Source organism: Candoia aspera, chromosome 5 (assembly GCF_035149785.1).
Source record: "Candoia aspera isolate rCanAsp1 chromosome 5, rCanAsp1.hap2, whole genome shotgun sequence".
Lineage (NCBI taxonomy): Eukaryota > Metazoa > Chordata > Lepidosauria > Squamata > Boidae > Candoia > Candoia aspera.
This window is the reverse complement of record NC_086157.1, coordinates 95322983-95350510: the sequence shown is the minus strand read 5'-3', so window position 1 is coordinate 95350510 and position 27528 is coordinate 95322983. Positions and strand designations below refer to the sequence as shown.

Below are 27528 nucleotides of genomic sequence, written 5' to 3'. Positions count from 1 at the left end.
GTAGTTAGGCATGACATTCCTGGACCTCTTTAACACCTATACAGAACAGGGACTTTTAACAGGTGATAAACCTTTTTTTTGCATCAGGAGTGGATGATCGGTGGCCCTGGATCTGATTTCAAAGCTCCCTGCAAGAGATAAATTCAGACTTTTGATAAGAACTGTTCCTCCTTTCCTCGGTTCAACTGGGCAATGTAAAAAGAGGGGAAAAAATATGTCGGGAGAAGGGTGTTCCTATGCCTTGCCTGTTACATCTTCCAGTAAATAATCTCTAAAGCCATTATTACTATTATTATGTCCCTTTTTTAAATATATATATTTGGCCAATTCAAGGCAGTGAACATACCTAATACTCCTGACTATTTTCCCCACAACGATCAACCTGTGAGGTTTTAACATCCTTTTCCACCAGTTCAACATGTCTCTTACCGGTGCAGTTATCACGTCTTCCTTTGCGTGGGACCTCCTAGACCAGTGTTTCACAACTTCAGACACTTTAAGATCCGTGGACTTCAGCTCCCAGAATTCCCCAGCCTGGCTGGGGAACTCTGGTAATTGAAGTCCATGCATCTTAAAGTGCCTGAGGTTGAGAAACACTGGTCAAGACTTTATTTGTATTCGAACAAGCATTCCCAGGATTGCTTTTCCTCTAAAATGCCGAACAAATCCGAATTCTTCCTTTCCACGCGAAGTAAGGCTACTTCACCAAGAGCTGAACTGTCCTCTTTTGTGCAACTAGAAGAATATTATGTATTCCACATAATTAGGCACAGCTTCTCCTTTCGTGCGGAAGGAGGAAGAAAATGGCGGCTCACACGAGCTCCTCCGATACAGAACAGGAATCTCTCTCTTTTCCTATCGCACCGGCTTCTTCGGATTGATCCGGGGGAGGCACGGAGACCGCCGCCCAGCAGCATCGCTGCGCGCATGCGCGTCGTTCCCTTCTGCGCTGTCGTTTGTCCGCGCGCCTTTGACGGCGCTTCTCGCGCTGCCTGATCGTCCTCTTTGAAGTTGCTGCGCGGGCGAGCTGGGCTGCCGGCGTCCCTGCCGCGCGGGGGCTGGAGCCCCGGCCGTGGGGAGAGCCCTCCGGCCCTGCCCCCTTCGGCAAAGCGCCTCCCGCTGAACCCCGAGACCCCGCGGCTGAGGTCGTGCCGCCGCCGCCGCCGCCATCATGTCGGCAGGCTTTTCCTTCGGAGCCGGGACGTTGGCTTCGGCTACCGCGGCTGCTGCGGGCACCGGCGGGGGAGGCGGCGGTGGCGGAGGCTTCTCGTTTGGTGCCACCCCGAGGTAAGTAGGGGACCATTCGGGAGGCTTCCCTCAGGGCTAAGCAAGCCTCAAGGCGCCGCACGTGCTCCTGAATCCTCTTTATTTTATGACCGCCTGTTGAAGGCCGTGGGGTTTCCCCAAAGATGGGGAAAGCTCCTCCAAAGCGCTGGCAGTTCAAAAAACGGAGAATCCTAGCTAGAAATTGGTAACAAAAGGATTAGCAACAGGAATCGCAGCCTTTCCAAGCTGGAGAGAGTGTCGAACAAGGCCCGATAGGAGCCATCGCCGATCTCCTGCAGCTTTCGAAGTACTGCTGAGAATACTTTTTAATGAGACTTGTTTTGGGGTAAATTATTTATTTGATGAATTTATATGGCCACCCATCTAATATGCGTGATTCTGGGCAGCTAACAGTTAAAAGAAAATGAAAACAGTAAAAGCACAACCAATGATTAAAAACATAAATGACATGACATGACATGAAGTACACATAAGGCCCGGTTATATGGCTTTTCCAAGAGATTTTAGGCAATGGGGACTTTGTAAGCAAGAAACAAGAGTCTATTATCTTTTATGGGGAGGTATGCACAAGTTTTTTCTCGTTGTAAATTTTAAAAAGACTAAAATACTTTTTACAACTGTTTTCTGTTCCTCCAATTATTTGAAGTCAGTAGCATTTGAAAGTCTCTCTCCCCATTTTCTTGAGCCTAATTATAGGGCAACTGTGATACAAATCTATATATATTATAACATTATGAAATTTGAGGGGGCGTGTGGTTCATTTAAAACTTGCCTCCATACACAGCATTAAGTAGTTGATTGCAGCCTTCCCTAATTTGCTTGCCCTCAAGTTCATCAATGATAGGTGATGGGAGTTGTTCCAGATGTCTGGAGGGCATCAGACTGGGCAAGGCTGCACTCTGTTCTATGACCCCTCTCAGTACAACATTCACAGTCAGCTAGCATTTCATGATGAGTATGCTAATTCATACTGTATTTAGGCCATTTTGACTGATTTTTCTTTATGCCTCTTTAGATTATTTCCAGTGATTTTTGTACATTGGCAATTGTTTTCCCCAAGTCTGCTGATAGCTATTTATTCTGAGTGAACAGTATTGTTTTGCCTATGTAACAGTTAATTGATGAAAAACTGATTTTCCAATTACTGTATTACATAACAGTGAAGAAAGCCTGACCCTAATTTCATTGTTTGTGGCTGAATACAGTAGATGAGTTAATTCATTGTACTTTGGGTGTTCTGTGTTTTTTCACTAACAATATACCACGGCAGTAAACTATAGTTAAAATAACCATAAAGTACATTTTGAAAAATAGCAATAACAACAAAGATGTGCTAAAATAAAGCAACAACATGACAAGAACTTGTGTTGGCATATGTTTTGTTGAATAGATAAGTGAGAAAATTATTGATGTATAGCAGTCTTTCTCTCTGTTACTTTAATGATGGATGGTTCTTTTCTTGGGTTTTAAGTTGAAAGAAAGTTCAGTTTTAACTTAATACTGTAAATATTAACGCTAGCATGTGGAGAAATAAAGGTAACTTATCAAGATTTACGGACTGAATAGAAAAACATGCAATCCCTTAGTACTTCCTGCAGGTTAAAGATTTTGTTTGAGAAGCAGTATTAAATTTTCCTATTCCCTCAGAATCGGAATAATAACATATATCAGTCTTCTATAACACTTGAAACACGTTAGAAGGGCACCATATTAATAAAAGCTTCTATTAAGGCAGGGTTCACACACAATGCTAAACCATAATGTGTTTGATTTATGCATTAGAATGATGTATGAACCCATTCTTGGGTGAGAGGGGATGGTTAATTTTTTCTGGCAACAAATTACAGTAGTTTGTTTTAAATGTGGCCATACATCTGAACACTGAAATCTCATTTCATTATGTGCTCTGTCCCTTTTTCTGGCTATTCAGTAGAATAAATTAGCCAAACAAATCATGATTACTTTGCCTAGTACAAAACTCATGTTCAACACATCATAATTTAAACAACTGACAGTAACATACAAATGTAGCAGCATTAATATTGTTAATGTTATTGGGTGTTTAAGTATAAAAAGAAAAACAGCCTTAGCTGTTATGAACATAAGCTTGGTTAAAGATGAAATATTATTTTATTTATTTATTTATCAAATTTCGCCGCTGCCCATCTCCCCCAAAGCAGGGACTCTGGGTGGTTTACAATAAAGCTAAAAGAGTAAGATACAATAAAAACAAAATATACATAAAATATAAATATTAGTTGATTGCATTTAAATTAAGGCATGCTATTCTGTAAAACTGGCAGTGAAGAAATAAAATGAACATATGTGAGTTGTGCTTAATTATTTACTTTGTAATTTAGCTCAACTGGAGGCCTTAACTTTGGGACGTTGGGCTCAACAGCGGCCGCAACTACAACTACTCCTTCTGTTGGTTTTGGCACTGGACTTTTTAGCTCAAAGCCTACCACAGGTTTTACCTTAGGAGGGACTAATACAGGTAAAATATACTATAATATTAATAAATAATAGTTATTCCTGTTAAAATGATTTAGCTTGAGCTAAGCAAATTAATGGCAAAATGGGCAGATAAAAACATGAATTGTATACTGATAACCTCTGATATTTGTACTATGAATTTCATTTATTTATGCTTCTAATGCTGAAGTTGACTATTCTCCAGATTAAATGGCTGTGATCATTATATAAGCAAATTTATATCCATATATTTTAGTAATACGTATACAGACATTGATTGCTGGTAGAGATGAATCTAGCAAAAGATTTAGTATGTATATTTAAGATTTTGTATTATTTTCAGACTTGAATATCCTTATCTGAACTGAATTGTTGCAGTAGATTGTAAGAATAACCTTTCTAGACTAGTCCAAGGTCCACTGTAGTCCACCATTCTTTATTTCTCCCAGTGGTTAGCCAGGTTCCTCTATGGTTCTGGCAAGCAGCAGATGGGGGTACACTATTGTTCATCTGCAGCTAGTATTTGCAGGCATCCTGCCTGCATCATGAATCTACATGAAGTCTGGAACATTAATAGCTTTTGATACATGTCCTCTATGAATTTATCCAGCCCACTTTTAAAGCCATCCAAATTAGTGCCATTGTCCTGAGATAATGAATTCTAAATGTCGATTATGTGCTGCTTCAAGAATGACTTCCTTTTTAGTCTCCTTTTAGTCAGCTTCATTAGATGGCCCCTAGTCCTACTATTTTGAGGGAAAGGAAGGAGAAAAATTTCTCCCTTTCCACTTTTTCCATCCCATGTATGACTTTATACACCTTGGTTACGTTCACCTCTCAGTCACCTTCTTTCCAACCTAAAGAGCTTCATCACCAAGATTATATTGAGCTGCTTTCTTGATGTGAGATTATAGCTAAATGGTGTGGAAAGAGTTTGGCTGAAACAATACAGTTGTATATGTGGCTCTCTATTCCTTAATTTAGTGTTTAAAGGCTAAATATATTGTGTAATGCAATTAAACAATATTATCTTCCACTTGGGTCTGAATTTGAATATTTACTCCCAACATAGATCATTATGTATTCTTGTTCAAGTAACACTCCAGCTAGTAGAAGGCAGCTGCTGCCCTCTGGTTGTTTTGGAGGCAGATTCCAATCAGTCTTGGAGAGCATGGTCAGTAGTTAGAGATTATGGGAACTGTTGTCCAGAATACCTGGAGTGTACCAAATTACCTGCTCCTATGCTAAAGATTTTGAATTTTGTACATTTCCATGTTTGCTCTTCAATCTACAAATATGGTTTATGTTTATTTATTTTGTATTCCTATACAGGAACAGCTACAACTATTGCTGCAGGATTAACATTAGGTAAATATTATATAATCACTAGCATTCCCTTTTCCTTGAGAAGCGACAGCTGGAAATTCCCCAAAGAAAAACATTGGATTTCAATGATGTGAGGCTTAGGAGTGATTGGTAAACTTCTATTATGATTACAGTTCAGTTATTTCCTCTTGTAAAGTATTAGTAGACATCATGGCAAAGTAGACATGTACTAGAGTGAAAAACTATAACCCCCCATCAAGATAACTGTTGTAATGGTTTTTATTTTTATAATTATAACTGCTCTGGCCTTATGTGAGGTTCTGGTTATTGTCTATGAAGCAAAGAGTATCTTGAACCATTTATATTTCACATTACATTTTCTTTATGGTTAGTGATTGGCGTTCTTAAATGGGAATTGTTAAATATTTTCTGAATAAATATGTCTTTACTCATTTTTCCTCAGTTTAAAGGAACATGAGTAGATGCTGAGAGCCATAGCAGTGTAATGGAATGAGTATTGGACTGAAACCTGGAGGACTTATCACAGTGTGCCATGCATGGCTGTTGTGAAGATAAAATTATGTGTGTTGGGGGTATCCCCATGTGTAACCCTGAGAAGAGAAACCAGATAAAAGTGTGTGTGTGTAAATAAATGAAACATAATTGTTTTTAATAGGAACACCTGTTTCGACTTCTTCCTCTACTACGGGTCTTAGTTTAGGTTTCAATAAACCTGCTGGATCAGCAACACCATTTGCTTTACCTATCACTTCTACTTCTTCTGGCCTCCCATTATCTTCTACCCTTACATCTGCTCCAGCAGTGGGTAAGCTTGCAATAGTTCTGTCTTCAAGTTATCTTCTCATTCTCCATTTGCCTAAATTTTCTAGGTATCATTGTTCCAAAAACTAGTTATACTTTAGGCATAATATAAAAGGATTCTATCACAATCTGATGATAGGGATCCTAATGGTTATCAGATTAAAATGTTTGTTGGAGGGATACCCCTGGAAACTCCATTGACACATCCATGTCATTTTCTGTGCAAAACAGTGGAAAAATGGTTTGCCACTGCCACCTTCTGAGATATTTTTTAATTGTCCAGTTTAGCCCATAGTCCTGGGATTTCTTGGTTGGGTAGATACTAATCTAGTCTGACACTTTATTTTTTTCAAGATCACTTGAGGTTGGTTAAATGCTCTTAATGCCTACTTTCAGTATTAATAACTAGCTAAGCGAAAAGATTAGGGATGTTAGGGATGCGGTGGCGCTGCAGGTTAAACCGCTGAGCTGCTGAGCTTGCCGATCGGAAGGCCGGCGGTTCGAATCTGCATGACAGGGTGAGCTCCCGTTGCTAGTCCCAGCTCCTGCCAACCTAGCAGTTCGAAAACATGCAAATGTGAGTAGATTAATAGGTACCGCTTTGGCGGTCAGGTAATGGCGTTCTGTGACTGTCATGCTGGCCACATGACCACGGAAGTGTCTACAGACAAACGCCGGCCCTTCGGCTTTGAAACGGAGATGAGCACCCCCCCCTAGAGTCGGACATGACTGGACTTAATGTCAAGGGAAACCTTTACCTTTACCTAAGCAAAAAGAAGCTTCTGTGACTCCTAACAGGCACAGAAAACTCTGCCTTAAAGATCCCTTTAAGTAATTAAAAACAAGGGTGTAGAATTTGAGTCCGCTTGCTGTGCTTAGAGAATTTTGGTCAATAATGTCACGGTATTTGTCTAATAGTGCTTCAAGTTCTTTGTACTTAAAAAGAGTAAATAATGACTCACTTAAAACCACTTGATTTCAGTAGTGATTCAGATTGGATCCAGACCATGGTTCCAGATCCAAGTGCCTTTTTAAAAAAAAATTCTGCAGTTATTGGAATTCTTGCACTTGGAGATTTGAACATTATGAAGGAATTGATAAAATTTTATGTATACAAGGTTATCACTGAATGGCTTCAGCTATATGTGAGGGTTCTAGAATAGTCTCCAAGTTTCAATGAATACATAACAATATTTGGTCTAAATAAAAAAAAGTAAATAACACCAAAATGGATGTTACTGCTGTGGTCTTTATAACATTAAAATAGTATCAGTGTGCACTGATATGGTTGCTGGGGAAAAAAATCAAGATGTATCCTTTGCTTAAAATTCAGGATCTGAATTGCATTCTCTGCTTAAAATTCAGGATCTTCTGGCTTTACATTAAACTTGGGAGGCACCACTGCCCCAACCACAACTGTATCCACAGGACTTTCTTTGGGGGGAGCCTTGGCTGGTTTAGGAGGAACATTGTTCCCAAATGCAAGCACAGCTACAACAGGTGATGTTCATATTTATCATTTAAAATGTGTTCAGAATGTGGATCTTATTCATAGATTTAATAATTTAGAGGATTATCGGTCCTGCTAATCCTTTCAGTCTGAAATAAGTAGTAATTCAATTTAAAAGCAACATTTTGATTTGTAGTTATAGCTGCAGCTTGTTATATTCCTTTTTGAAATTAGAAATAATTTCAAACTCAACACAACATGGACAAGCTTCAGCTTTGATTTGGAAGGCTGTTTCAGTTCTATGTCGTACTGTATGCAATCTCTGAAATATTGTGTCTTCAGAAGACCTTTGTATCCTTGCTGATGGTGGGAGAGCAGGCTTGGTGGCAAGGACAAATTTTAATCACAGATTCCTGTTTCCCCCAATCTGTTTATAGTTTCAGAGTTCTTGCTAATAACATTAGAAGAACGTTCTTTCAGTTTTCATGGATAATACATCCTACTTCAAAAAATCCCAAATCTGTTCTTACCCAAGCATTTCTGTATTATTTGCAGGGCTTGGACAGAATGCTTTTGGTTTGACCCTTGGGGCAGCTGCAGCACCTGCTACCACAGTTAATGAAGGTCTTGGTGGCATAGACTTCAGTAGCTCTTCAGATAAAAAAAGTATGTTCTTTTTTTAATACACATTTTGTATATAGGTATTTGAACCTACCAAGCGAGGAATACTTTGTGGCTTTTTCCAATAGGTCCAAAGAGATAAGTGGAATAATTCTTACAGAAATTATTTTGTAAAATGTATTTTGGTACGTTTAACAGTTAACACTACATTTGATGATATAAATACTTAAGTTCCCTGCTGCCCAAGAGTTGTTTAGTACTGTCAGCTTCAGAGCTTGTTACAGCATTTTCCCCTTCACCAGATGAAGCCCAGTTTTACATGTGAAGATCCATTAAAAAATTGTGCATACAGGTAGTCCTTGCTTAGCGACCACTCATTCAGTGATCATTTGAAGTTACAACAGCACTGAACTAGGGAGACTTACCACCAGTCCTCCAAGTTGTGGCTGTCGCATCGTCCCCACAGTAATGTGATTGCAATTTGGACGCTTGGCAGCCGGCTCGCAGTTATGATGGTTGCAGCATCCCACGGTCATATAATCGCCATTTGCAATTATAAGCAAAGTCAGTGGGGAAGCTGGCAGGAGTTTGCAGGTTGCTCCTGCCGCTGTTTCTCCCGAGGAGTCCCCGGCCAGCATAGAGATCTCATTCTTTGTAGCACCCGCCTGCCTGTAGCAGAATGTTTCCCCTCTAGCTCTGGTTCTGTTCTGCCAAGAGGTTTGATAGAAAGTGGCCTGGGAAGTGTTTGAATGTCTCATTAAACTAGTGGTTTTGTGAGTATCCTTTCTAGAGAAAATACAGAAGATTGTACTGTTAATGTCTATTTAATAATAGACATATATAATTCATATATAAATCTAAGAAGTGCCTTCTAACTTGTAATTTTGTTTCTAGGTGACAAAGCAGGAACAAGACCAGAGTAAGTAAATCAAATATTATAACTACAGAAATAACTGACTTGCACGCCTACAAAAAGATTTATGCCTAATTTTCCTATTTAAGATTATGATATTTAATGTATGTGATTCATATGGAATTGAGAGCTGAATAATGAAGTTCTTCATCTCAATAATTTTTTCCTTTTTTCAATCTTTATTTAAGAAGAATATAAAATATAAGCAAAATGCCAAAATGAAAAATTGAACTAAACAATCCTTAAATTTAAATGATAAAATCCAGAAAAAGAAGAGATTAAAAACAGACAAACTTAGTTTTTAAAGTTTGTATCTACAGTATTAAATAAAACATTCTTGTACTAGTGTGGCACTAATTTGCTGATAATAAAACACATCTGTTGGCAGGGATAGCAAAGCACTGAAAGATGAAAATCTACCTCCAGTAATCTGCCAAGATGTAGAAAATCTCCAGTAAGTAATTTCTTGATCCTTGCAATTCTTGATAACTGTATACTGTATATACATTTTATATACAGTATATACATTTATATACTCTGTATATATATTTTAAAGGACTATATCAATTCCTTTAAAATTCATTTTAATAATCAGTTTTATTTGCATTTTTAAATTATTGAATGATAACTGTAAAAAGTCTGTATACATTTCCTTATATGCCGTAGAGCTACTGTTGCCATTGCTACCTCTAGTCTTAACCACTCATTTAGGTGATTATTTTGGAATGGAGTTTCCTTTTTCTGATTCTTTTTTCCCCCCTCTTTTCTCACCTAGAAAGTTTGTAAAAGAACAAAAACAGGTTCAGGAAGAAATCAGTCGAATGTCTTCCAAAGCAATGCTTAAAGTGCAAGAGGATATAAAGGCTTTGAAGCAATTGTTATCAGTGGCTGCCAGTGGATTACAGAGGAACACTCTTAATATTGATAAACTGAAAGTGGAGACTGCTCAGGTATAAAAGAGACTCATTTATCCTAATTTAAATTTAATAAAATTAACAGTGTGCCTAATTTTTTGGAAAATGTGGGCTGGCTTGTATGATAGCTCTGCTTTGTGTTTATTCTGTTGAGACATTTATCTCAGTACTGAATTACTCTAATTTTATTTTAGAATGTTGTTCCTAGGAAACTGATCATTTGGTAGCTGGCAGTCGTTCTTAATCTTTTTACTCCTTGAACTCATCTGTAGAGTTCTGTACTTCTAACCTTTTCCCTGGGTGCTAGTATTCTCATGTACTATGTGAGTATAATAATGTTGATATATGGAGTTTAGCATTGATCAGTATGTTCCTGATACTTGTTTATATATCTATTTGTCCTTATCTTCATTATCTTCATAGTCAATTCTAAGGCTGATTTTGGTACCTGTTGTCATTAATTTGGTCTTTATATATAATGGGTCTATGATTAAATAAAAAGATGACAAAACTAATGACAGTAGATACTGCAGTTTGCCTTAGAATTGGCAGTGATGATACTGAAGTGGTAGATAGCTTCTGCCTTTCAGAGTCAACTATTAACAATAAAGGAACCAGCAGTCAAAACTAAAAGGACAGCAGTGAAGGCCTTAGAAAAGATATTCAGATCCCATGGTATGCCTATATTTACAAAGATGAGAATCACGCAGGCAATGGTTTTCCAATATATAGAAGTGACAGTTGAAATTGGAAGAAACAGAATAGAAAGCGTATTGATGCTTTTGAACATTAGTGTTGGAAAAGACTCTTGAGAATACCATGAATAGTCAGGAAAAGAAACAAATTGATTCAGAGTTCTCACTCAAGAAACAAATGACCGGGCTAAGATTATCACATTTTGGAAATATTATTCAAAGGGCAACCTCCCTTGAGGAGTCCATGAATGTGAGAAAGGCAGAGGGAAATGGAAGAAAACAACAAGCAGTGTGGATGGACTCGATTACAGCAGCAATGTCTGAACATTGGGATGAAGATCCAGGTTAGGGAGTGATTGTGGAGAAAGTCTATCTGTGAGGTTGTTAAGAGCCAACAACTTTGATAGCACATAATCAATAATAAATTGTCCTCATTCCGGCCTTTGTAGTGATTGGGGTAAATTAATGCAGGTGGGTGGAATGGTCACAGCAAAATGAATAATGCTGTAACAAACTGTTGGGGGTGGAAAAGCAGTGCCTGGGGTTTAATCTTTTCTAGTGATTTAGTTCTACATTTGTTGTCCGAGGCTGTTAAAATGGATACAATTTTTTTTGTTAATTATCTTTTTGGGGAGATGATGCAATATAGCTGGTACCTGGAGTTCTACTTATTAATGTGCAAATAATACCTTGGCTTTTACTTGACTTTCTTTCCATTGGTCTCAATTATTTTAATAATGGAAAAATACACTGTTGAGAATATTCACTGAATTATCAGGAATAAATAGTTTACTAAAGCATTTATTTTATATGGAAATTTTACTCCTTGGACCTATAAGTTCTGATTTTCCCCTTTTTCCTTCTGCAGGAACTTAAAAATGCTGAGATAGCATTAAGGACACAGAAGACACCTCCTGGCCTTCAGCATGAAAATACAGCGCCAGCAGAGTAAGTAGAAGATTAAAACATGTACTTTCTAGAGATGTGCCAAAAACATTGTTCTTGCATTAGGGAGCCATTTCCCTTTATACTCACTATGCAAGAAATACAATCCCTTTAGTTTGAGTGTTTCCGTGGATTCTTAACAGGAATTGTATGCATTAGGAATAACCTTACCTGGTGCTTGGAAGTGATTAGTGTCATATAATTTTAAATAGCTTTTTTAAAAAAACGTGTTTTCATCATGTTCTTCTCTGAGTGCTAAGAATGACTTATGTAAGACAAATAACAAACAAGGTTCTCAGTGCCTTGTTGGATAGGTCATTTTATTTGATATGTTACAAATAAAATATGAGAGGAAAAACAAAGCAAACTCAGTTGTAGTAGTCTTGATCTTCAAAATAGTTATACTTTTCTTTAGAGTGATACTTAATCCCATCCATCACCTAAATGTACTGAAATATATTGATCTAGCTACTTCAGGATCTTGATTGAACAGTTTGAAGTACAACTGCAGCAGTACAGACAGCAGATTGAAGAACTGGAAAATCATCTCGCTACCCAGGCAAACAATTCGCACATAACTCCACAAGGTAAAAATACAGGTTTTCATGTCTTTTTCTGTTAGTTACTTTATGCAGAAACCTTAGCATTTGGTAAGCAAACAACAATCCCTGTACAGATAATGATGCTTAGGACAGTTAACTTGGCATTACTGTCATTGGTTTGTTGCTAAATTATGGGAGTAGACATAATCATAAGCCATTTAAAGGATGAAACAATAGTATGAGTAGAAGATAGATTGCCTGTGATTTTAAATCAAAGGAGTTGTGCAAAAGCTTCCCATCTGTTATTTCAGTCTTTTCACACACATGTTCCTCCACAGATCCCTAGCATTTTTTTTTTTTTTTGGAAAGATTTTCCAGATCACCCAAGGCAAAGCTCAGCATTAAGGGAAAGCCTTAGAAATGAGCAAGCCAGCATGGCATAATTGAAGTCTGCTCACAACATTTCAGTATTTACCTTTATAAGATATTTAATCCTCATAGCATACTCATATAAACATTACATCAGCAAGAAAAAAAATTCTTATTAGAAAAATCATGCCTAAGCATTTTATCTTTCCTAAGCAAAAAGCTGGGGTTCTTCTCTCCCCTGCATAATTTGGTAATCCCATAGGAAAGATTTTGATGAAGTTCCACAGGACATTCTCAATGACGAGCTGTAAAAGTGTGGCTTGGATGATAATTCAGTAATGTGGGTCAACAACTGGCTGGCTAACTACACTCAGAAAGTCAGCATTAATTGCAATATCTGGCATTGGAGAGCAGTAACGAAGGGGCTCCCATAGGGAACAGTCAACAGTTTTAGAAGTGACCTGGCTGATGGGATTGATAGGCTGTTTTCCACATTTGTGGATGACACACAATTGTCTGGCCATTGCCAAGGATAGCAGAATGAGATTATATCTGAGAACAGTTTGGGTGAAGTCACTGATAACAAACAGAACATGAGTCAGTATGCTAGAAGGGCTGATGCAGTTCTGGGCTGCATTAAAAGAAGCATTGTCTCAAAAACCTGTGAAGACATTGTTCCTTTCTATGCAGCAGTGGTGAGGCGACATGTGGAATGCTGTGTACAGTTCTGGTACCTCATTTACAGAATAATATTGACACGTTGGAGAGGGTTCAGGGAGGGCAACGAAAATGATACAGGGACTTGACAGGCAAAAAGGACTTGGGAAGATTAGTCTGAAGAAGCACGATAGCTGTTTTCAGGTACATCCAGAGAAACTGTGGGGAAGATGGTCATGAACCATTTTCCTTGGCCCCAGAAGCTAGGAACAGATAGAATCAGTATAAGTTTCAGCCATCTAGATTTCATTTATATAGAAGGAAAAATTCCTGACAGTGAAATCTGTAACAGTGGAGCAGCCTATCTGTGTAGGTTGCGGGTTTTCTCTGGAGGTTTTTAAGAAGAGCCTGGACAGCCACCTCTCATGGGTGGTTTAAATGACTTTTCTGCACATTGCGGAGGGTTGGGACTAAATGATCCTTGTGGTCCCTTCCATCACTACAAATCTATGATTCTGAATGTCATGACAATTAGTAAAGAGTATGTTAGTTCAGTTGACAGCAGTAAGAATTACGATTTTGTCTTTATTTTTTTAAGCCCTTATTTGTCAAATTTTCGTATCTCACAGATTTATCCATGGCTATGCAGAAAATTTATCAAACATTTGTAGCTCTAGCTGCACAACTTCAATCAATACATGAAAATGTGAAGGTAAAATCTGTTTCCAGTTGTATTCATATGTTGTATAAAATGTATAGCATTATGAATATCTTGTGTTCTTGAATGATTTCCATTTTAGCTTTTGGAGTTGTGTTTTTGATTTCTTACGGAATAACAAAATGATAGTATCATCATGGGTCCCAACTGAGCCTATAGTAATACATTTTGCTTCACGTATACCTCTTTTTCTTTTAACAAGGAATAGGGTGCTGCTAAATTCCTTGAGGTGCTTTTAAACTAAGTATATGAAATTTAGTTAATCTTTTCATGGTTCTGTGTATGTATGCGTGCATGTGTTTAGGGTTAGAATTAGACAGATTAATAAAGCTTCCACAGAGAATGGTGGGCAGATGTTCTCTATCTGCTTGCTAATGTATAACAAGCTTGTTCTTCAAATCTGTCTGATAATAATTGATTCATTGTTTTAACCAGACTATATGAGAAGTTTGAGTAGGCTCATCCTTGAAGCAGAGTGAATATGTATAATTAGCCCTCATTAAGATCAGATCAATAGGGTTGGAGTCACTGTACACTCAATTAGGAAAAGACTGAATCAGGTCGAGTTTTGTTTCTGGTAATATTTTACATTTCATAGATACGCAACAATATGCTTTGCCCGTGTACTAATTGAAGTATCCACGCTGAGCATTACAAGAGCAATAATAAAATATGGAGGAAAATACAGTACAATTAAACCACAAACTAAATAGGAAATCATCAAATAAAAGACCCCATAGACCACAGAAAATCAAAACAGGGTAAACGTTGGCATCAGAACGGTAAACAGCAGTGCAATGCATAATGCATGTCTTAAGGTATCTTAATTGTAGTTAATTAAAAGTATCTTAATTGACATATAACATGAGCAAAAAAAAAACCCCAAGCTTTTTTAAAAGGAGTTGAACAAACGAAAGTTTATGAGTAACATTACTGTTTTAAACTGAAGTATGGAGCCTAGGGGTTGCATTAGCGATCTACAGCCCCAATAACAAGCTACAGAAATTTGGCAACAAATATTAAGTAAAGGGAGTATGATTTTCCACAATTTGGGAGTAAAATAATCAGTGCAATAAGTGTCTTAAACTTCTGGTATCCTTATCACAATTTTATTGAAAAGACATACAAATGAAAAATCAGTGAAAAAGAATCTGAAAATTTTGCCCCAATGAGGACATCTTCATATCATTGCCACACCTGTTGCGGCCCTATGTGTCCAAAAATGATTAAATAAGTACAGTGCCTGCCTGTAAAAAGGGTATCATTCCATATTATTAGTTATAGTAATCTTATGCTATGGTACCATTTAATTTTAATAAAATATAACTAATATTTTAGTCAGCATCTTTAATTAGCAGAGTAATGGGTTTAATAATTTTCAGAATAGGAGAATTCTGTAAGGTCGATGCGATGTAAAATAGTTTTCTTGTCTCTGTTCAGATGCTCAAAGACCAATATCTTGGATACAGAAAAACCTTTTTAGGGGATGCTGTGGATGTGTTTGAGGCAAGGCGAGTAGAAGCGAAGAAATGGCAGACTGCCCCACGAGTTACAACTGGACCTACTCCTTTCAGCAACATACCAAATGCAGCAGCCATTGCCATGGCTGCAACACTTACACAGCAGCAACAGCCTGCTACAGGTCTGAGTGCATTCAAGTTATAGCTTTTAGTGTTACAACAATAATAAGCTGGTATGATGTTTTATATAAGGTCTTCCTTTGTTTTCTAAAAATTGTGAATAACAGTACATCAAAATATTGGTAATAGAAAATGCAGGCTAGACTTAGCAATAATTACACATCTAGTATTTAATCTTGTGATTTTCCTTGTAATAGTTTTGTTTACTGTATTACTCAACCCTTTCAAATGTGAGTCTGTCACCTCTGAATATGCATAGGATAACATCCCTCAAAAATTAGGATGCATTGTATGAACTTCCCTAATTTGTTTAGAAGTCTAATTTAGAATGGTTTTTCTCATGGAAGATAACAGGTTTTTTTAAAATTTGTTTTTACATAGCACTTTGTTGTTGGAATAAGCCTCAAAAGATAGAAGAACATAAAGGCCGTTTTTTTATACATCCAGCAGGAAGATGCTAAAGTTCAAAGATGATTAAGTTTAAAAATGTATAGAAAAAATAATAAAGTTATTTTTGAAATAACAGGCACTGGGAAGTAAGGATGGATAGAAATTAAGGGGAGAGGTGTTGATTTCCTCTTTAAAATATACTCTATTGGCCATCCAATGTAGTCTGTGCTTGAAAAATAGACAGTGAATGACTGCTTAAGAGTTCTGGATTTACAGGTTACATTTTGAAGCTAGAAGTACTTTAATGTCTAAGTATGATGCAGAACTCAACAGGGACCTAGTTTATACTGGAGTAGTCTCTTCCAGACATACCTAAGAATATGCTTGGGTCTTTCTTCTGTAGCTGCACTGTATGTTTTCTGTACTTGACAAACAGTAGTGTAGTATATGCATGCATACTTTACTACCTAGAGAGCCTTTAACTGAGGTACAGCTGTTAAATAATGGGATCTACAGGGTATTTCCAGCATTGACATAGTAGGTGTTGACAGCTGGAGGAATCAAATAAAGCTTGGCGAGAGTGACATGATTTATACATCCTTCTATTTTTACTGTAGCTACATATTTAATCTGTTACAGTTATAAACTTCTGTTCTAAGTGTGCTGATGTATGAGATAACCTTACAGTGCATTTACAGTTTTATGCAGAGGGGGAAATACTTAGTCTCTAAGTACCAAAACTGTAGTTTTGTTAAGATTTTCCCCCAAAGTTACTGAAGTAATGCTGCAGAAACTGCTGTTACAATTCTAAGTACCTTTACCTAGAAGTAAAATAATCATTAATCTCATAGTCCCTCATACTTTGCTCCCAAAGTCTACTCCAGAGTATTCCCCAATCTTCTGGAGAAGATTCAGAGGGGTTCCAGGTATGAGAAGTAATTCCTCTGAACCCAGGTGGCTGACTAAAAGAATTGCATTAGCAAGAAAGGTTCATTGAGCACATCTCATGAGTGAAGTAGGCAGTGTCACTAGGTTTTTACTGCTGTGGAAAAAATGTAATTCTATAGCTGTGGTTGTGCAATATAAAAAAAATGTTGGATTTAATTTAAATTTCTCACACACTTCTGTTGTTCAGAATATAGAACAGTTCTATGCATAGAAGATGCCTGCGCATGCCAAAAGGCACTTATTTGCATCAAATATTTTGTATTTATCTTAGTGCTAAAGGAAATTAATGTTTTGATTTATGCCATCAGTTCCAAATTTATGAGGCTATAAAAATAGAAAATTGCAAATTCTGGGCTTGCAGTAATGTGGTATAATACTGTTTAGTTGTGGATAACTGTGAATAAATGTGTCAACAAAATTTGGAAAGGTGATAGTGAACTAATCAAACCATTCAGTCAGCAGATGGACCAGTGATTGTTTTGCACTGGCTGTGCTATGACCCTCAGCCCATCTTTAAGCTTTCTTACTCACATCAAAGAACAGCAAACAAGTCATAATACTTAGTAGGCTTTCAGTTTGTGTTTAAATAGTATATGGTAAGTTGATGTTAGTGAGATTAGATGTATGTGAAAATGTTTGTGTTTATGGTGTTGAAGAGACTTCCTAGAATAGATAAGTTTCTCTGAAATGTAACAAAGGCTATTTAAAAAATTGATTAATCAAATATGAAATGTTAAAACAGCTTGCATTTTTAAAGTTCTATAACATTTTTGTAATTACAAGGCAATGCCTAGGAACTGGTTAAATGTCTGTAGGAAATTGTGTTTGCTCTACTTTAAAGCAGTATTTGGAATTAAACTCAGTGCCAGCTCCAGCTTTGGGTTATTCAGAAATTAAATTAATAATTGATTGATTCCTTTTTACAATCTTATTCCTTTTTTTTTCTACCATCAAAGACTTTTCAGGCAAAGATGGTTTAGTGTAGGTAGCTAGACATAAGTGTGTTTCTCCATCTTGAGGAATTAAAGAACGGCTATCTTACCTCAGGGTTGGGGAAATTGTCGCCCTCCAAATGTTACTGAACTGCAACTTCGGGCAGTCCTAGTCAGAGGAATCTTGGAAGTTGTAGTTCAGCAAGTCTCAAGGGCCAAAGGTTGCTTCCCTCTGGTTGTGTACTCTTAACACCTTCCAGCACTGAAAGCTTTACTTCATGATTTTATCTTGCCAAGGGTACAGTTTAAAACATTTCTTGGAATGAATGCCTGTTCAGCATGAATACTAAATTGGACCTTGCGTTTGAACAAATTTTGGTTAAAATCCAAGGTCTTACTACAGTATTGTGATTAAATTAAGATAAATTGACTTTACCAAGAAGTATATTAGTCAGATGCTTGGCTGGACTTGAAGAATATGTGCTTGCACCTTTATATTTGCTATCAAACATTTTGGACAATGGTATCTGGCAAGCCTGGTACAGAATATGTACTCTGTCAGGGCTCTTAGGCTGTGATTCCAAACATCAATTATTAAAGGAAGTCCCATTGAAAATAGTGATACTTAATACTGAACAAGCACATATAAAATTGCTATGGTAGTAGCAAGTTTTATTTATTAACCTTAAACTGCTCTTTAGAGAGAGAGATTTTATATAGCTTGCAGCAAATAATTTATATTATAAATGATTCATAACATGTTATCCAAAGGTGACAATGTTTACTTTGTTTTGGCATGGATACTCTCTAGCATTATTTAAATTATGTATCAATAACTAACTTTTAAATGAGGTTATTTGGTTTTCTGATACAGAATTGTGCCAATTCAAGATTGCTCTTGAGTTGAAAAGTTTTGTCAGTTTGAATTATGAAATAATATACTTCTGAAACTTAAATATAAGTCTCTTGAACTACATTAAAAATCGGAAAAGCATACTCAGATGCAAGTTTGGCTTGGAGGACTGTAGTATTATATTTTCTCAAGGTCTTCCACCGATGGTGTCTCCTCCTGAGATGGAAAACTGATACACTTCTTTTAAAAGTAGAACACTGGATGCATTTTGTTTTTAGAACTTAACTGACTTCAGACTGGAAACTTTTTAAAGAGCTTCTGGTTACTAAAATATATTAATTTGTTTACATCTAGTTTCCTCTTTAAATGCAACACTTCTTTTAAAATGTTAGAATCAACTAATTCCTTGAAATCAATGTTTTTTTTTCTTATTCTCACTAATTTAAAATAGAAACCAAGTTTGATTACCCCAAAGTCTTCAGATAATGTGTATAAAGTTTATTTTAAATACAAATAAAACCTCAGCTTGCCGAACTAAGTGTTAAGTATAGTTGCAAGTTCACAAGGCTAGTTGCCCTTTAACTTATGCTACCATGAATATAACAACCTCTTTTTTGCATTGGGTCATCTAGAATGAGACGTTCCTTGCAAAGGATTTTTTTAAAAAGTGCCTTTTGCTTGATATATGATTATTTCTTTAGGTAATGGTTGTGAGAACTTGAAGTTCAAGTATTTATAACTTTATGAGACCAGAAAGGGACCATGCATATTGTCTGACCTGTACATCAAAGTCTACAATTGTCGCCAGTATTTTCTTAATGTTATTTTAAATTGCAATCATGGTAGATGAATGTACTATAATGCAATAATGAGGTAGAATTTGGGGGGGGTATTTTAAATAGAGAGTATAAATATTCAGGAAAAATTGGAAATCTAAAAATCCTGGAGTGTTTTAGGTAAAACACTTGCTGGTAAACACACTACCACATTGATTCATCCTTCCACTTTGATGATTGCACCATTGGATTTATAAGTATCAACAGGACATTCATTATTGGAAGGGAGTCTAGCGTGTGCTGTTCTGTATTCTCTTAGAACAGCATTTTCTAGATTTTGCTGTTGGCCTTCAGCATGATGGAATAAGCAGATATAAAAAGGCAGGCACAGTATTTGAACTTGACAAATCCATCAAGTTTAATTAATGCACTAATTACTGTGCTTAAACATTGTACTGTGAATACTATCAAGTAGCTTGTATAAATTATTAGAAAAAAATCCAGAACTCTTGTTTTACATTGTTTATAACTAGGGGCTAGTAAGGAGATTTACCACCTCCTGCCCTGGATTGATGCTAGACATTTTAATAATGATATAATATAAAGCCTATTTTGACAGTTTGCTTATGTAGGGAAACCACTGTCTCCAATCTTCTGAATCTGAAATTTTTTTGAATGTATTGGGCAAGGTACACAATTGTGCCTTTTCTGTAAATGTTTAAATAAACAGGCAAAAATTGTTGTAAATGTAGCAAAGTTCTAACAACTCAGTAATTATCATTTTTGTGTGAACCAGCTTGAATTGTCATGTTACTGTGTAATTGACTTGCTCAAAAATGAAAAATAAATTCAATAAAATAAAATTACTGTGTTGTCTTTTATCCACTTGTATCGTTTGTTTTTTAAAAAAAACTGGATAAAATACTCAGCTGAGTATTTTAATACCAGACATTGGTAACATGATGATTTTATTTGTGTTAATATAAACCTTGCTTTTAAAAGAAGCGCTGCTCACATATACTCCCATCAAGGAGCTGACAGTTTAATTTAAAATGACATGCTGAGTTGTCCATAAAACCATCGTCTCATGTTTTGGCATAACATACAGGTTAGCCAATAGTTTCATCTTGTACTGCATTCCAAATCTAAAAATTTAGCCATTGAAGACACTAAGATACTTTGAGGCAGAATTCTCAAGAAAGCTTGGGTGCTCTAAAAAGCATTTGTTAAGCTGTGATTTAGTTTTAATGAAAGGGTTTACATCATGGATCTCTATTGTGAAACAGTAAGGCAAGCTTTGTTTTCATTTTCTTTATACTAGGGCCACAGCCGACTCTGGGAATTAGTTTTGGAACGCCATTCGGTTCAGGTATTGGCACTGGCTTGCAGTCAAGTGGCTTAGGCTCTTCAAGCCTTGGAGGTACCCTTCTTTAACTTTTTTTCTAATGTTTCACTTAATTACTCGCAGCACTTCCTGAATTGAATTAGTAGCACACTTCACTGGTATTATTAATCTTTACATGTATAAGTCCACACCATTGGATTCTTTGTTAATGGATCTGAAATATCCACCAACCCTTGATTACGCTCCATGCCCAGGTCACATCAGAAAGCCCAGTGCAGTTGTAAGCACTTCTAGAGATGGGAAGATCATAACCTTAGTGCCTCCTGACCTTTTTATAGTTCACAAACATGATGCTTTATTTGCATTGTTACCTTTGTTATATGTTCTTACTGATTACTCCATTATGATCTCTGTTGGAAATCTTTTTGGTAGTAAGTGGTCACCTTTTTTTTCCCCGGGAATTCATTTAGGCTTCTAAACTTCTTTTCCCCTTAAATAGCATTTTGGGAATCAAAGATTATTTCCTAAAATGCTATTGAATTGTATGTTCTTTGTGTTGTATTAAATACATTTATAGTTTGATAAGTGCCTTGATTTTATGGAACAAGATGCATCTAAACTGCACTTTAATTTTTGATTTTAAAAAATCCCCCAAATACAGTGTTAATATATTATTGTACAACTTTCTTTCTCTTTGGTGGTATGTTTTTATGGGAAGTGGTTGGTGCAACCACCACTAATCCTCTATTAATACACAGATCCAGAAGTTCTAATTAACCCCACTTTGAGAAAGTTGTTAATTTTCTGAAGATTGTAGACAAGCGTGGAGATTTTCTTTTCAAGTAATATAACTTTGGGGATATTCTTTACATTACTGTACCACAGCAGTGCCATGTACCTGTTTCTCCTGAGAAAAGCAACAGTCTTACCTATCTCTTTAAGTCTTGTATGCACAGCTGTTTAAGTCATATTCAGCTAGTTTTATTGGTATAGAAAATACTGAACAAACCAGAACAAATTGAAAAAATGGTGCATAACGCCACCTCACAATGGCATAGAGATATTACATTATTTTTTAATTTTATTTTATTTTTATCCTGCCTTTATTATCTTTATAAATAACTCAAGGTGGTGAACATACCTAATATTCCTTCCTCTTCCTGTTTTGTCCACAACAACAACCTTGTGAGGTGAGTTGGGCTGAGAGAGAGTGACTGGCCCAAGGTCACCCAGCTGGCTTTCACGCCTAAGGCGGCACTAGAACTCTCAGTCTCCTGGTTTCTAGCCCAGCACCTTAACCATCAAGTGTAGGAGTTAATTTACTAATAGCAAATATGGAAATCCAAGAAATGTTAAAATATTAAAGCCTTTCAGACTTCACAAATCCTCATCTTGTCATTTTTATTATGTTGCAATCACAATTTTCCCTTCAGAGGACTAGTTTCTTCAACCAAAAAGCAAATGGCAGATGTGTCCTCCTAAAACTTCCATTCACTTTTCCATTTAGTTAACAGAAATTAAGCAGGAAGCCAAACTTTTCTTAGCATTCCAATTGTTCTGCAAGCTGTCGCATCAGTGTAGAGGAATATAATGAATTATGGAACCTGCCTGAAGCTTTTTTTCCAGATACAGTATTTGGCATTATAAACAACGGCAGTTGATAGCAGAAAGCTCCATCTATTTATTATAACAAATCTTTCCAACGATGCTGGAGGAAAGGACTGGGTCTTTGTATTCATCTTTAGGGGCCATAAGAGGGCTGATGATGCAATGTACTTAGAAGTAGTATGACTGCTGAGATGACAGGAGTTGGTAAAGAAATTAAGCTTTTTGGATTGTGCTATAACTGAAGTAAAATTTTACTTTCCAAGCCAATTGTCTACATATCTATAACATATGAAAGAATTCTGGTTCTTACAATCTTCAATTATTACATGAATAGTTTGGGATTTAACTAGGAGGCACAACTAGTTCATACATCTGTCTAAAATATCCAAGTTTAACCTGAGATTGGTAAGAAAAGCAATTCACAATAATAAGGCTAGTCACTGATGCTCTTAAGATTTCCTGGGCATAGCTGATAAAAATTTTTTCCGAGCAACTGAATAACATACAACTTTCAGCAGATCTTTTTATTATATACTGGGAAAACAAAAAACCTATAATACTTGAGGTCGGGTCCAATGTCAGCAGAAATTCTGCCATAAGTCCTGCCCTGCTTGAAGTAAGCGAAAGTGTACTCTGAAGCATATGTAGCAATGTGGGCTGAAATGGACTTGTACAAACATAGATTTCCTCCTTAGTTGTACATAAGAAGAGACGTTGAAACAAATGGGATCTGATTAGCAAATTGGACTAAATCTGGATCCACTGTGAAGTTTCTGAGATAATAAATAATCTGAGTATGAGTGGATTTCTGCCTCTGCCATATTCACTGAGTTAAATATGATTTTCTATGTAAAGGAGTTACTTATTTCCAAAATACAACTTTTATTCTACATACCTACCAGAGATATTTCCCCTAATAAAAATTCATTGCTCTAGTATGTTTTATAGCTCTCAGGCTCATCAGACACGGGCATTTAATTTTATCTATTGGTTTTGTAACCTGTGGTTGGGCCAAGGCAGAAGGAATAAAATAGGTCATCTATAACAAGAAGAGATGACAAAATGGCTCCATGAGTAGGCTTGTGTCATTTTTTTTTAATTGCAAACTGATGGCTGCTAATTGTAATACCTGCCTTATATGGGAACATTTAAAGAAATTTTTGTATTCATAAAAAAGGAAGCATGAAGTGTGAGGTCTAGTTGTAAGAACTAAAATTACAGTATGAGTAATTAATACAAACTAACATTGCTTGGTGGTCAGATTTCCAGAGTATATGCAGAGAACCAGTGGGCTGTTGATATAAACAAGTGCAGAGTATCAAAGGGATGTTGATGTTTCGCTTTAGTTAGATTTTGGAGCTTTGGTGATTAAAGTATTGTGTGGTAAACTTCACTTAACTACTCATTATGGTTAAAAACAATTCAGCCTGTGTGTGTATCTTAACTTGTGTTCCCTGTCTTCACTACTGTCTTCACTAGGATTTGCAGGTAGTGCTGGTTTTGGAAGCAGTGGTCCGGGTGCACCATCGTTTGGATTTGGAGCTACAAATAAACCTTCAGGAAGCCTTAGCGCAGGTTTGTTCTGTTCTGAATGTTTTGTGGGGCATTTAAATTTTCAGTATAAAATACTTTGGTCACAGAAATTTTCTGTGTAGGAATTTAGAATCATATTAGTAACTTGCGAAAAGACATGCATAGGCCCAGTAGTCAAGATCAACAGAAGCACCCCCATGTCCAGGAGAACTTTAGGGCAAAGTTCTTTTGAAAAGAAGGAAAATTGGAATCACATCCTTTGGTATGGTATGAGGATCAACCTCTTACAAATAGGGGCCTGTGAAATGTTTTGAGAGTGAAACGTTTTAGCCCCCAAATATACCAGAAATGTTCAGATGCTCCTCTAGATGTTGATGTGTTCCAATCTCAGAATAGAATGTTCCTGCAAAAGGGATGTTTTGGTCTTAGAACATTTGACCTTGTACTCCTCTGCTTAAAAGGAAAAAAATAATCTTAGTGGGCTTTCCCATTATACACCTAAGTAGCAATGTCTCTTTTCCTTGTACTTGTACTTTTCCAATTTGTCCTTGAGTAAACTATAGCACTCCTTGATTTTCTGAAAAGGTTTTTAAATATATCCAGTATAGCTATAACAATACCTATTCTGGCTGTGCACACTTTGAAAATGATTCAAAAGAAGCGTTTGGATCCCACACAAGTTTTCTGCTGTTCATTAACATAGTCTGACTTTTTTCAGGCGTGTGCATGGGCTAACTTTAAGGAATGTTCTCAGAATATTGGGTTTAATTTCCATCATTAATGTTAATGTGACTCTTAAAACAACCGTGCCTTTTTTCAGGTTTGCACAAAAGGGTAAAAAAAGTTCGGCAGCTTTACCGAATGGGGGAGAGGTGCTGTGCTTGCTCAGTGTTTGAACCAATTTTTCCAAATCATTGTCCAAGCATATCCCGCCCACATAAACTTAGTAACTTTCCACAACCTAGTACTCTCCAGGTGTGTTAGGATTGCAATTCCCAGAGTTTCTGATCGAGTCATGCTCACTAGGAATTATGGGAGATGTGATTCCAGCCTACAGTATATGGCAGCCGTCAGGTAGGCAAAGATTGACGCCTTACATTATTTTACCTTGTGATAAGATTGACAGGCTTCTGAGGGTTACTTTGTTTTTACTCTAAAGGTTAAAGTTAATTTGAAAAGTTCAACAAGTGCTCTTTAAATTAAAAATTCAAACCTCATAAACTTACGTTCTGCCCACAGTAAGTCTGAATAGACACGTTGTTAGCGTCTTTCAGCCTCACTATAATACTGGCCACATCATACAGATTACACTTCACACCTAAAAAACCTGAAAGTCCTTTGTCCTTAGAGTGGTCACACCTTTTCACATCAAAATGTTTTCCCCTCCTTTACAAGGCTTTGGCAATTCGAGCACATCTGGGTTTAACTTCAGCAATCCTGGCATCACAGCATCTGCTGGCCTGACATTTGGGGTGTCCAACCCAGCCTCTGCAAGTTTTGGTACAGGAGGACAACTTCTCCAGCTGAAGAAACCCCCAGCTGGAAACAAAAGGGGAAAAAGATAAATATGGAAAAAGGACAGGGGTAGGTTAGGGTCAGGTGAAAAAAGGACAATGCATTCATTTAGTTCATCCTGAAAAAAATATATTTTTTTAAGCTGATATAGTAGGTGCTCTGTGTCCTTGGAGATTTATAACATTTTGCTACTTCTTCCCATTCTGGGCTAAAAACTGTAATTGTTACAAACAGCTATCTATTTTTTGTGAATCAGAGCTTCTTTGTCTTCTAGATATGTACCTCATTATTAAGGAAACCTATAAAACCATCTATTTAATGTAATGTTAGTAACAGAATATTTTTGTCAATATGCTTTACACCATACAGAGTTATGCATATTTGGTTTCTTTGTAAAGAGAAAGTATATTCTAATATTCAGAATCTTAAATTCTTATCTTCTGTTTTGTGATATGGCCTTTTAAAAACATCAGGGTGGTTTTGTGTATATGTATGTAAATATATACAGTACAAATGAATACTCGTGTATATGAATATATATAATGCATTTCAAACCATGTGGGATATTTCTAAGTGTGAGTTTGGGGTGTTCGATCATGTCCTTAAATACTGTCAACATATGCAAGAGCAGTTGTAATATCTACTGCATGTAAGATATTGTAGCCTGTTTGGGTTCCCTTTTTTCATTTCACTTTTCTTTCCATTCAAAGCATTAACTGAATTAGGTGTTCACTGCAAGCATTCTATATGGGCTTGTTTCTGAACCATTGCAATGTGTCTTTAGAGAGCAAGGCTTCAGAAGGGTTTTTGAGAATTTTGGAGTGGCCTCAGTTTAGACGAAGAGCATATGTGAGCCGCTCATGCATGCACTCAGTTTAACATGAGCAGAGAATCATAGCATGACACTGCGACAATTTATCAGGGCAGTGAAGCTGCAGAAAATATCCTGCAAATCAAATTTGCTTTTCCCATATTGTACAGTTCATGTGAGTAGAGATTACATAGGCCATGGCTGTTTTAAAGCAGATTTCCTCAATTTATGCTGGGGGCTTTTTCTACCATCATGAGGAAGACCAACTGACCTTAATCACACCATTCCAAACAAATGCATATAGTCTCTAATCTGGAGTTACTTACCTGTCCTAAGAAGACATCAGGTTTCTTGCTAGCTCACAAATCATAGATGAAAGATACTTGCTTATTAATAATTTGTTTCAGACAATTTCAGCAGAACAAGTCTTACTCTGAAGTTGAGTTTATAGTGTCATTGCATGTTGAGCTGTATTCCCAACTAAGTGAATGTTTAAAGAGAAGCAACAGGAATATTTATTGCCTTAAATGATGGGTCCCAGCCCTTGAATTGTGTTGCTGGCGCTGACCCCATTTAGTTCCACAGGGTTTATGCTAGGGCCTTTTTTTTAAGGGTCAGATTGTAAATCTCTGCAGCATGTGTGTACAGAATTTTGGCGAACCTTTTTACACGGAGAATATTTTGTATATAATACAAGCAAATGTTCACAGTTTGATTGAGGCACCTTTCAAAAACAAACAGGTGTAAATGTATATATTCTGGTTTTGAAGTTGGCTGCTTTCAGTTCAGTACTATTTTTGTAAGTTCTGAATGTTTTATGTCATGCAATAGCAAGTTGTCTGGCAAATGTGAGTCCTGAATGTGATAGATTCAGAGCCTACTTAGCACAGGGCTTTTCATATTGGATGTGAATAGCACCAAAGTTTGAAGGGGTTTTTTTTCCCCCATTGTGGAAGGCAGAAGCTTTTAATTTCTGCAGAATTAAGGAGGGCTTAAAATGAATTTTGTTTTAAATTTCTGTTGTGTTGGGCTTCAGTTAAAGTTGAGTAGACCTGATGTATGTATGTTATTGCTTTTTACAAAATTAAAATGTAAAACCACTGAATTCTTTACTGTAATAATTTGTGAAGCTATTTTTTTAACTGTGTTGCTGTCTTTGTGTGTGCAACTTTTTGTTCTACAAATAATAAAATTGTTTGAAGGAGGTATGTAATTCACATTTGCATTTATATCTTGACTTTCTTATTTTCCCCAGGGCACAGAATCAGTTCCATAGTTCTTTGGACAGTTACATTTTGGCCTCATTCTTTCTTTATATTTTCAAGAAAAAGTGTGTGTGTGTGTGTGTGTGTGTAAGGATTAATTGATAAATCATGTTTCAAAATAATTATATTTTAAAAAGTGACATATTTTGCACTATGAATGGGTTGTGTCACTTTAATC

At 36.5% G+C, this 27528-nt stretch overlaps 1 protein-coding gene across 1 annotated transcript; it reads left to right on the top strand.

The window, feature by feature from the left end:
* Positions 1 to 947: 947 nt before the first annotated feature.
* Positions 948 to 27302, top strand: NUP58 (nucleoporin 58). Its single transcript, XM_063305757.1, has 16 exons — positions 948 to 1287; positions 3648 to 3784; positions 5095 to 5130; positions 5765 to 5914; positions 7276 to 7410; positions 7916 to 8026; positions 8876 to 8900; positions 9283 to 9348; positions 9670 to 9844; positions 11372 to 11451; positions 11917 to 12035; positions 13646 to 13728; positions 15175 to 15376; positions 20595 to 20693; positions 23706 to 23801; positions 25155 to 27302. Exons 1-16 carry the CDS (start codon positions 1172 to 1174, stop codon positions 25322 to 25324), a joined length of 1800 nt encoding a protein of 599 aa, XP_063161827.1. The 5' UTR covers positions 948 to 1171; the 3' UTR covers positions 25325 to 27302.
* Positions 27303 to 27528: the final 226 nt, after the last annotated feature.

Excerpts from the sequence above, each read along its gene's own strand:
- NUP58 (XM_063305757.1), top strand. The coding sequence starts at position 1,172 with ATGTCGGCAGGCTTTTCCTTCGGAGCCGGGACGTTGGCTTCGGCTACC. Across the intron at positions 7,411-7,915 it reads TGCAAGCACAGCTACAACAG|GGCTTGGACAGAATGCTTTT; the intron begins GTGATGTTCATA and ends TATTATTTGCAG. Across the intron at positions 9,349-9,669 it reads CAAGATGTAGAAAATCTCCA|AAAGTTTGTAAAAGAACAAA; the intron begins GTAAGTAATTTC and ends TTTCTCACCTAG.